Source organism: Trachurus trachurus (genome assembly GCF_905171665.1).
Source record: "Trachurus trachurus genome assembly, chromosome: 9".
NCBI lineage: Eukaryota > Metazoa > Chordata > Actinopteri > Carangiformes > Carangidae > Trachurus > Trachurus trachurus.
Genome location: NC_139895.1, coordinates 1,873,275 through 1,885,336, shown reverse-complemented (window position 1 = coordinate 1,885,336; position 12,062 = coordinate 1,873,275). Strand labels below are relative to the sequence as shown.

Below are 12,062 nucleotides of genomic sequence, written 5' to 3'. Positions count from 1 at the left end.
AAGTTTTAATAGTTTTTCATGTGAGAAAGTAACCGTTTAGATCCCCAGTCTGTGGTCAGTTTATCCAAACGACTCCTGTTTGGAAGTTTGCTCCAATGTTTTTGGAACAGTGCAGAGCGGTTACATGCTGCTATTTCGACATGCCGCTATTCCGACATTGACTTCTAATTGTCGGAATAGCGGCATTAACATTATTTTTCAAGCGTCCCACTATTCCGACATTTTTTTTTTTATTGTCGGAGTAGCGGCACTTTACTATTTTTCAAACATTCCGCTTTTCTGACATTGATTGATTAAGTTATAGTCAGACGTGTCCTTCTATTTTTTTTCTCCATCTGAGACACTGTTTCTCATACACAAATACATAGGCCTATAAGAGAGAAGAAAAAACAAACCCGCTGAGTTTAAAAACACACTGGCAGCAGCATCCACTGATCTGCAGCTACTGAGACTGTTATTATTCTGTCACCTGAGTTAACGAGGTGCACGTGTGTTTGGAGCTGACGAGAGAATAAAGAGTGAGACAACGCGGCCCTGAGGAGGAACTGTGAAGGACTCAGCTGTAATGGAAAATGACCTAAACCGAGTCCAGTAGAGCTGTAACTGTGTAGTGGAAAGCTGTGCAAAGTAATGGTAACTATCGTCCTGCTTTACATTGTTTTAACATAGGTAAAAGGAAAAAAAAAAGATTTTCTGGGGCAGATTACATAAGATTATTCTTCTTTCTGCTCCCTTTTGTTGAGATTTGGGAGGTTTTTGTTTTTATTGTAGCTTATTAAAATGCAAGATCATTTTTCTGACTAATTTATTGCCCGTGGCTAATTTGCACGTGCTGACCATATATGGTTGTGTCTAGGCATTCCGGGGGCGGAAATATGAGGTGTGTTCACGTGCGCACCATTCTTGGATCCAGTTTGACTTATCAAAGAGAAATTGAGGAGAGTTGTGCATGCACAGTTTGATAGATCTGAAAAAGGTGTAAATATTGTGGGTGTCTTTTCGCCGTAGGCCTAAGCAAAACATTTAGTAGCAGCAGTTTTACACTTCTTACTTACAGTTTTGATAAATGAGGCCCCAGGCCCTAAACCCAGACTAGAGCCCAGACGCTCACAGCTGCATCTCCGCGGCTCATCCGCCACGCTGTCCGTGGTGCTGAAGGTGACAGGTTAACTTGACAAACAAACTGCAGCATAGTTCTGTTTGTTTATCATGTGTGTCAGTTTTGTTTGCGACTTGATAGTTGAGTTGTTGAGATTAAGAACATCACTCCCTCATCAAACCGGTGACAGGCATGCTGAAAAGAAAAGAAAAAAAGAGAGAGAGACGCGCCTGGGTATCGCAGCTGTAAAAAAAAAAAAAAAAAAAGACCAAAAAGTGTCGTAATAGCGGCATGTCTAAATAGAGACGTGTCGGAATAGCGGGATGTCTGAATAGCGGGCGGACCCCAGTGCAGAGCTACCTGGGTCAGAGCAGCGGCTCATCACCAAGACAACAACTGGTCTGCTGCGGTGTTCAGCCAGTAGGGGAGCGCCGGGTCGATTGATACACTTTTCAGTTAAACGTCTTTTTCAAAGATGACATTATGTACACAAACATTTTTATCATGTGATCAACAACTCACATGTGTATTCTCTTAGTTACAAGTGTAATTTAACACATATGTTGGATGATCCCGCTGTTTTATAACTTTGAACGTAAGTTGACATTTGTCTCAAACGCCCCACCTATGCGGGTCGTTTGAAACACAGAGGAGGGACGGTTGAAACAGCATGTTTTAAACAGAAACTACTGACATTACTCTCGTTTTTATGCAGCATATCGGACAACATACTAGTGTACTCGTCATTGCCAAAATGTCACATAATTTCTCACAATATAAATAGGTCAAATAAATATTTTTGTCCCGTGCGTAATTGTCAAGATCCGCATTTCGATTAAATTCACCTTGATTCATTAAAAATATGTGGTGTTTATTAAAAATACATGTTGTTCATTCAAATAGGTTGTTGTTTATTGCAAAACAGTTAGGCTATTAATTCTGTGATTTTTACAGATATTGATCGCACAATGTGACCACAATCACTACGCACGGTGGCGTGAGGGACATTTGAAACAGCTGTATCAATCGTCCCTGCAGCGACTACTGACACTTCAACCTGTTTTGCCTCTAAACTTCAAAACTATGACATTGCATAGTTTAGGACCTGTTTATGTACGAATCCATCTGTTGTTAGGTCATATTATTATTGCATGAAACACACAATACAACTTTTGATCACAAAAAAACTACCGCACGTAAGATTTTACTTTCCGTAGTCAAAAACCGGTTCGCGCTAATAACTTTTGAATGGCGTGACGTCATTTCACAAGCTTTCCCAGGATTGGTCGGTGTTGAGTGCTGAAGGTAGTGACGAAATCTGACGGCTCAAGCTTGTGTGGTTTTCAAGGAAATCGCTGTGTATCAATCGTCCAACCTGCGTCTCAGCCCGGGGAGGAGAACCGGGTCTGACTCGACACCGGAGAGAAGCAGGTCATGGAGCGTTGCACCGCGGACAAACATGAGAGGCTGAACTCTTTTGCCATGACAACAAACGTATAGAAACACGTTGAATGAAGCTAAGAGACAAAAACCTGCTGACCAGCACACACACACCTGCTTATTATGGGATGTTGGCTTTGAATGTTTCACTACAAACATCACAGAGCCTCAGGAACCAGTTATTGATTATAGATCAGTGATTAACACATTACATGTGTTTCTGTAGTTGACTGGACTAAGGCTACGTTTACACGTAAACGATCTGAAGAGAAAACGCAAAAGTGTCGTTGCGTTCTCACTTGGTTTAGACCAGTGGTTCTCAACCAGGGGTCCGCGGACCCGGGGACAGCTCTCCATTCCGACACCCCTCCACTTCGACACACCGCTGTTCCGAAATACCTCCACTTCGAAACACCGCTACTCCGACACCCTCCCCCCGCAACTGTCCAAGGTGCTGAACCGCGTGACGTTGTTTACATTCTGTGTTGTGGCTTGTCTGTGAGGGGTCATTCCTATGTTCCCACAGCCCTTTGGTCCCACCATTGGTTGGGTTTAGGCAATGAAGAAAAGAGTTGGTTAAGTTTAGTAAAAAGACCAGGTATAGGCTAGACAGGTCAGATAGATAGAGTCCAGATAGGTAGAGAGTCTAGTTGGAACATAGGGCCTAATTTTGAGAAAAATCTTAGAATTGTGGGACGATAGGGCTGTGGGAACATAGGGCTGTGGGAACATAAGGCTGTGGGAACATAGGCATGGACCCGTCTGTGAAACGTGCACTGCTCAGAGACTGGGCAGATCTGTCCCACTTGCTTTCTCCCCGACTCCGTTGTTGGAGATCTCCACACAGTAATAGAAATACACTTTTTTTCTCCCCCCCTGCTCCGCTCGAGCGCGGCTGAACCCGGCTTGAGCTCACAGGGTGCGAGGCTGCTGCAGCCGCCGCTCGTGCTGACAGCTGACTGAGGGAGATGCTTTGGTTGGGCTTAGGCAATGAAGAAAGGAGTTGGTCAAGTTTAGTAAAAAGACCAGGTAGAGGCTAGACAGGCTAGAAGCATAATGAACATTATATGTCATTAATATGAAGTATTTAGCTTGTTTTGCAGTTAATTATGCACATGATCCATTTGACCCCAAAAAGGAAAAAAGGATCAATGCGCACTGCGCACTGGGGGTTTCCCCCAATAGCCTTTTCGGAGTAGCGGGGTCTTTAGAAAAAATAGAAAACCCCGCTATTACGATGAATGGAAGTCTATTGTTGGAAAGGCGGGGCTTCAGAAAGGCGGGGTGTAACCCGCGGACCCCTAGTGGTCCGTGGTGTAATTGCAAGGGGTCCGTGAAAATATCCGCCGGACCTTCCAATCCGGCCCACGAGTTTTAATAGTTTGCGTACTGTTTTTCTCTGTCTGTGTGCGCCTGTAAGTCAATGCGCTGGGACACGAAAACACGCTCAAAGTGTTTGTGTGTGCCTGTGAGCCGCTGCACTGGGATAAGGAAACGCCCAGATACCGCCGGCTGGACTCGCAGGGTTTTCCCTGTCTGCAAAGGCCGTGGGTGACTTTGGCCGCCGCCTTGGTTCAACTGTGTGTGCCCTGTGCATCCTGCATGAGGGGCCATTGAGATGAAGCGTCTTTTGCGCGTGCTCAAACCCATTCAGTGTAGACGCGCGTCATGCGCGCTCCCAACTCAAAAGCCGCAGCGGTGCGCAGTTGTTTTTCCGTGCACGTCCACGGCGCCTCCATGACTCCTACTGTTTCCCACTGAGCTCTGCCTCGTTTGACAGGTGAAGGAAGCCCGTGTGTGGAAAGACGTCGCCTGTTACGTGAGCTGGAATTACTGAATTGTTTGTTGTTATTGCAACTTTCAAGTTGAAAAAAAGAGGAGAAACGTCGCCTCCGAGATGTACAATGTGTGTTAAGAGAAACACATGTCAAGACCAATGACTTGTATCATCACAACAGACCTGATGTTCAGCAAAATGATGATGATAAATGATGATAGGCTATGTGAAGATTTTTCATTTTATATCATACAAAACACCAATAATGTGTATAATTGAAAATGATGTGCACAAGTACTGTAAAATAAAAATATAAAATCTAAACAACCAAATTATTAGGGAAAAAGGTTAATTCAGTTTCAATCAGGACTATTTGAATGTCCCTCAAGGTGTCTGCAGCCACTGCATAAGTATGATTTTTTGTTCTGGAAGTTACAACTGAAAGCTTATACTTGCCTCAAAGAGTAAATAAATGCCATAATGCAATTTAAAATGCACCCCCCCCTTTTCTATCAAATTGCAAATTGGGGCGCGGGGGTCCTCTTTCTTTCTTTCTTTCTTTCTTTCTTTCTTTCTTTCTTTCTTTCTTTTTATTTATTCCAACCAAGGCAATTTCACAATTTGACAATATCATCACAACATTTTTTCCATTGGTTGGAAGGGAGCAGGGAGAAAACAAGCGTTGTTGTGTAAACAGGGCCTAAGAGCAGAGAAGAAGAACACAGCCGTCACCATGACAACCCTCAGTGTGGATCAGTATAACATCAGCCTCATGTCTGCAGCTCAGTGTCAACACAACTTTCACATCACATTCATCTGAGCACAAAAATAAAACAGAGTCTGACCTCAGAGTCTCCAGTCGACAGTCTGGACTCTCCAGAAAACCACTCAGATCCTTCAGGTCTGAATCCTGCAGGTTGTTTCTGCCTAGGTCCAGGTATCTCAGGTGGGAGGGGTTGGACTTCAGAGCTGAGCCCAGAGAAGAACAGCTGATCTCTGACAACCTGCAGCCCCACAATCTGAATAAAGAATAAAAGAAGAAGAGTTTGTTTTTTCCAGTGTCTCTGAACCTTTTTTCACATTAAAACTCCTAAGTCAGTGAACACAACATCACATCAGTCTGTGTGGACTCAACACAATCACAATCAACACACAGACACACACAGACACACACACACACACACACACACACACACACACACACACACACACACACACACACACACACACACACACACACACACACACACACACACACACACACACACACACACACACACACAGACACACACACACACACACACAATCAGATTATTGATGACTATGGAGTGAAATGAGCTGAAAGTGAAGAGTCATTGTCAGTGTGAGAGAAGAACAAGTGGAAACATGAGACAACAACTATTTCAAACGTCCTTCATTCATGACATCAAAGTCAATGATTCAAGTTCTGAGTGAAGATCAATCAGGTTCAGTTGTGGATCAAAGATCTAAGATCTACAACAGTAACAGTCAGTGAACTGACCCCAGAGTCTCCAGTCTACAGTCTGGACTCTCCAGAAAACCACGCAGATCCTTCAGGTCTGAATCCTGCAGGTCGTTGTAGCTGAGGTCCAGGTGTCTCAGGTGGGAGGGGTTGGACTTCAGAGCTGAGCCCAGAGAAGAACAGCTGATCTCTGACAACCTGCAGCCCTGCAATCTGAATAAAGAATAAAAGAAGAAGAGTTTGTTTTTTCCAGTGTCTCTGAACCTTTTTTCACATTAAAACTCCTAAGTCAGTGAACACAACATCACATCAGTCTGTGTGGACTCAACACAATCACAATCAACACACAGACACACACAGACACACACACACACACACACACACACACACACACACACACACACACACACACACACACACACACACACACAATTATTGATGACATAGAGTGAAGTGAAGAGTCATTGTCAGTGTGAGAGAAGAACAAGTGGAAACATGAGACAACAACTATTTCAAACGTCCTTCATTCATGACATCAAAGTCAATGATTCAAGTTCTGAGTGAAGATCAATCAGGTTCAGTTGTGGATCAAAGATCTAAGATCTACAACAGTAACAGTCAGTGAACTGCAGTGTTGGGAAAGTTCACTTTCTACATGAACTAGTTCAAAGTTCAGTTCACAAATTTTAAAATGAACTAGTTCAGTTCATAGTTCATAATTCAAAATTTTGAACTAAGTTCACGGTTCCAAAACTGAACTAGTTCATAGTTCTTTTTTCTTTTCTTTTTTTTCTCCAATATGTTTCTACAAGCTATTATTTTCCAAAATTATTGCCTCGGCCCATATCGAACCACAGTAGTTTAGTTTACTACTTTTAACCAGTAGTATTAGTTATAGTTACTACTTTACTTTACCCAAAAAGTAACTGAGTTAGATGTGTCCAATGTGTGTACGTTTGTAGCCTATTTGTGTTTATTAATCCAAACAGAGCGTGAGAGAGAAACACAGACACACAGACACAGACACACATAGACACACAGACACACACACACACACACACAATCCGACCGCGCGGAGAAGCGTCTGATGTGAACAGGAGGGCCGCGGCTCACGCGTCCGGTGTGGCCCCGGCGTAACCCCCGTTTATCTTTTACCAAAGACGGTTTATAAAATAAATAGAGTGTCTTTACTTTTACTAACAACTGGGTCAGTATTCCTCCAGACAGACAGGCTCCACGACGCGCTGTATCAATCCGTCTCTTCCATGCGCCGCTGATCCAAACAGCTGATAGGTGTTGCCAGATTGGGTGGTCTTTCCGCTACATATTAACGCCTGTTTACAGTGTGTTTTAGCTGGGTTTTCTATGGAAATCTGGCACACTCCTGAACGAAGTCGAGAGCGGCGTTCACAAACGCCAGAATGAACGCGTTCACAATAACGTTCATCAAGCAGAAATATCTACGTTCAGTTCACGTTCGCCCAACATATGAACGAGTTCATGAACGATCGTTCATTGAACGCGTTCAGGCACAACACTGGTGAACTGACCTCAGAGTCTCCAGTCTACAGTCTGGACTCTCCAGAAAACCACTCAGATCCTTCACTCCTGAATCCTGCAGGTTGTTGGAGCTCAGGTCCAGGTGTCTCAGGTGGGAGGGGTTGGACTTCAGAGCTGAGCCCAGAGAAGAACAGCTGATCTCTGACAAACTGCAGTGATCCAATCTGAATAAAGAATAAAAGAAGAAGAGTTTGTTTTTTCCAGTGTCTCTGAACCTTTTTTCACATTAAAACTCCTAAGTCAGTGAACACAACATCACATCAGTCTGTGTGGACTCAACACAATCACAATCAACACACACACAGACACACACACACACACACACACACACACACACACACACACACACACACACACACACACACACACACACACACACACACACACACACACACACACACACACACACACAGACACACACACACACACACACACACAATCAGATTATTGATGACTATGGAGTGAAATGAGCTGAAAGTGAAGAGTCATTGTCAGTGTGAGAGAAGAACAAGTGGAAACATGAGACAACAACTATTTCAAACGTCCTTCATTCATGACATCAAAGTCAATGATTCAAGTTCTGAGTGAAGATCAATCAGGTTCAGTTGTGGATCAAAGATCTCAGATCTACAACAGTAACAGTCAGTGAACTGACCTCAGAGTCTCCAGTCTACAGTCTGGACTCTCCAGAAAACCACTCAGATCCTTCACTCCTGAATCCTGCAGCTCGTTGTTGTCCAGGTCCAGGAGTCTCAGGTGGGAGGGGTTGGACTTCAGAGCTGAGACCAGAGAAGAACAGCTGATCTCTGACAACCTGCAGCCCTGCAATCTGAATAAAGAATAAAAGAAGAAGACCGAATTGTTTTTTGTTTTTTTTACATTGTCTCTGAACCTTTTTCAGTTCTTTTAACTCAGTGAACACAACATCACATCAGTCTGTGTGGACTGAACAATCAACATGTTTCTTGTTCTTTTGACACAAAATTCAAACATTTAAAAATGTTTCAGCTCAACAAAGACCAAACAACAGGTTTGAACGGCTCCATGTTGAGTTTCTTTCACTGTTTGTCAGAACAGAAAACCTCTGGTTGTAAACTGAAGCTGAAGTTAACAGCAGTTCACACTGGGACTGAAACACACTGATGAGTTGGTCTTCTCATTGTTGTTGACAAACAGCTGATTGAAGTTGTGTAACAGATCAATCAGCTGCTTCATCCAGGAAACATCCTCAGGTGGTGAGACTCTTTAGTCACATGACCAATAGGAAGATGGAGAGGAAGACGAGCAGCAGACGATGAAGAAGATGTGAGGTGTGATGTGGATCAGAACGTGTGGTCCAGAACAGAAGAGCTGCACATTAACACAGACTTTGTTTTTCCTTAATTGTATTTTCACACAAAGGTGAACAGCAGCTATGATGCAGATTATTCTGTTTCTTTGTAAATAAAGTTTTTACAGCAGACATTCAGTCACTTTCTGTCTTCTTGTTTCATAAAGTGTTTGTTCTGTAAAGCTGCTCTTAGATGGGTCGTTCACTTTTTGAACTGAACGTAGGGCTCATACCGAATACCGGTGATTTTTTTTTTGTGATAAGAATTTTTCATATACCCCAATACCAGTGAGTGTGTAGCGTACAAAACGTTGGGAACACAGAGCGGCGGAATGTCGCGCCGCGGGACATTGTTTGAGAGGGGGGCTATACCAAACAAGCTGCATGCCTGGGTTGAGTGGTGAATAATGTCACAGACACCGAGGAACTTATACCAGAAAGAGGAGCCGTGTCGGTTGTGTGGAAGTACTAAAAAATTGACCCTGATCAAACAACAATAATCTGTAAATGTTTTTTTTACTTAATTAATTATCCTGAAAAAAAAAAAAACGAGTCTCACCCACACCAGATGGTTTCACCCAACCTGGCATTTGTGCACGGCATCGCCTGTCAATCAAACAACAGAGTCGCGGTTGAAATGTAGCAGCAGCACTGCTGAAACAGGAGGGATAAGTGATAAAAAAGGCGAAACCAGCGCCGGTAAAATCCCGACAGTATTCAGAAGAATTTGTGATGAAGGGATTTACGTCCACGAGTTGCAACCCACTCGAGCCATCGTGTTTTTTTTCTTCTGTGGGGAGAAGTTAGCAAACAGAGGCATGAAGCTGCTCATCTCCAGCCGCATCTCAACCAGATCTCAACACAAAACATACACGTGATGTCGGTGAGCCTCCTGAGTGTTAGTTTGTTTATGAGGAAACTTTATGAATTCAGGTTGTTGTTACATGAGATTTTAAACGACAGCATCAAAGCGATGAACTTCATAAAGTCAAGGCCACTAATGCAGGTGTGTTTCACTGCCTCAGTTAACACAGACAGAGAGAAGTCCTCTGGCTCTCAACCTGTTGTTATGATCTGAAGCCACGTCTCTGATTGAGCACAGCCCCCCCATGCCACCGTGTTCCAGGACACAGACTGACTTGCAAAGCAGTAGCCCTACTGTCTGGGCTTTTTTTTGTGTGTGAAGAAATGTTTATGTGTAAATAATTGATGTCATGAATTCATTTTGAGAACAGATATTTATTTATAAGTTAGCATTTTAGATTGATGATTATTCTCATGTGCAAACATTGTTTTAGTCTGTATTATATTAATAAAGGGTTCTGTATTTTGATCATATTACAGTTATGAGTGCCACTGCCTTTCATGCATGAAAAAAAAATACAGTGAAACCAATATAATTATGACGAATACCGTGATATAGATTTTTGGTCATACCGCCCAACTCTAACTGAACGTTTCAAAAAAGAAACAAAATTCATTCATTTAATTTTCAGCCGTTTGGTGTTCAAAGTGTTAAACCAGTTGATAGTGATGGTAAGAAGCTGTTCTGGTGGATCTTCATCATGTGGCCTTCTACACATCATCCACATGTCAGCACAGATTCATCAGCTGCTGCTGACCTCAGCTCAGTCTGTCAATATACAATCAATATCTGATCACTACCTGTTGGCCTCAGTCTGATCCTGACAGCTGGTTCTGGTTCTGGTTCTGGTTCTGTGGACCATGAATCCCTCATCAGATCCTTCATCCTCGCTCTCTGTTCAGTCTCTGTGACTCTCTGACTCACAACGTAAACAAACGAAGCGACAGTGGACTGCGGCGTCTCCAGGAGGAAGAACTGGTCCCTGTTCTGGTTCTGGTTCTGGTTCTGTTGGGACCTGGAGGAGGACGAGTGCTGGGCCTCAGTCCACCACCGGAGCTACTGAGACCTGCAGAAACAACCAGGTGACCTTCAGCTAACGTCCAGAGCCTCCTGCACAAACACCTGACAGGTGTTCAGCTGACCTCACTGATGATGGAGAAGAACGAGTGTGATCTTCACTGAGACGCTGCAGCACAAACACATTGAAAGGACCCGGATCCACAGCCGATCCACATCAGACCAGCTGCTGCTGAAGGCCGAGCTTCAGGCTCCTGTCAGGTAGACGGAGAGCTGCTGTGTCCCAGCTGCTTCCTGCTGTCCACACTGACTGTGAAGTGGTCTCTTCCTCACAGCTCCACTGGCAGAGAGCAGCTGAGGAGCTGAAGCTGGATGAAGCTTCAGCTCCAGAGGCTGTGGACACGGTCACAGTGGCTCAGCAGACACTGTCCACTGTCTGAAGCTGACCTCTGACCCCTCACTGACACTGGAGTCATGTGACCAGAGGCTGCTTCACACACACTGTGGACAGGAAGTAAACTCCTTTAATGTCATGTGACCATGATCTGAAGCTTCCTTCCTGTGGAGCCCAGTGTTGATGTTCATGAGCCTCAGTGTCTCCACAGTGGGATCATCAAACCAACACTGTTCTCTGAGCTACAGGACTTTAACCTGACCTCTCACACTGGGAAGCTGCTTTGACCTTTGACCTTTGACCCTGAACCAAGCAAAGAGGGAAAACTCAGATCTACATCACATCTGCTCAGCTGCTACAGTGGCTGATCCAGCTGTTCTGTTAGCAGCTTCATCTGAGAGCAGCTCATCCATAGATACTATATAATAAGACTAGATGACTCACCCACCGCTGCTGCTCAATGACAAAGCGTAGCCAGTACGGCGGCCATCTTGGGACGGGCAACTCTCTCCCTCAGAGTATTAAGCCTATGGTGCATGTTCTGCTATAATGACCATAACTTGCTCAGTTTTTGGCCGATTTCAAAACGGTTTGATTTTTATGAACGTCTATGCAGTTATGATGCAGCATATTTAGAATCACGGATAATTTTAATAATATTTTTTTTTTTTTGTAAAAGTAACATTATAGTGACATTATGCAAATGGTTTAAGTAATAGCTACATACTGATTTTATTTTTCACAGAGTTATGAATCGTTTTTTTTAGTGAAGATGACTGGATCACCTATCTACTGCACTGTAACTGCAGCCAGAGTCAGAGACAGTTGCCCGTTCAAATATGGCCGACTGAGCTACGCCTGCGTGTCGTCCGATCTACCCCCTTGAGCTCATCATCACCATCATCACACTGACCTCTGAGTGACCTCTGACCCTTCACCTTCTACCAGCTGCAGTAACATGGAGTCACAATCAGTCGCTGCATCAAACTGAACTTCACACATTTGAACTGAACACAGACAAAAGTCCAACAGGTCCAGTCAGTGTACTCCAGTTACGGCTGGTATCAATGGGCTAGTGGGGCTAAGCCCTCCCTGCA

The 12,062-nt window shown here is 43.9% G+C and overlaps 1 protein-coding gene across 1 annotated transcript in view; it reads right to left on the bottom strand.

Annotated features, from left to right (window-relative positions):
• The window catches only part of LOC310991871 (uncharacterized protein), a 41,647-nt gene that overhangs the window by 18,365 nt on the left and 11,220 nt on the right, over window positions 1-12,062 (bottom strand). The window contains exons 5-6 of the mRNA XM_083979802.1: window positions 8,015-8,188; window positions 7,350-7,523 (exon numbers count right to left, since the gene is read on the bottom strand). Coding sequence (XP_083835928.1) covers window positions 7,350-7,523; window positions 8,015-8,188 — 348 coding nt within the window. The remainder of the gene's footprint in view (window positions 1-7,349; window positions 7,524-8,014; window positions 8,189-12,062) is intronic.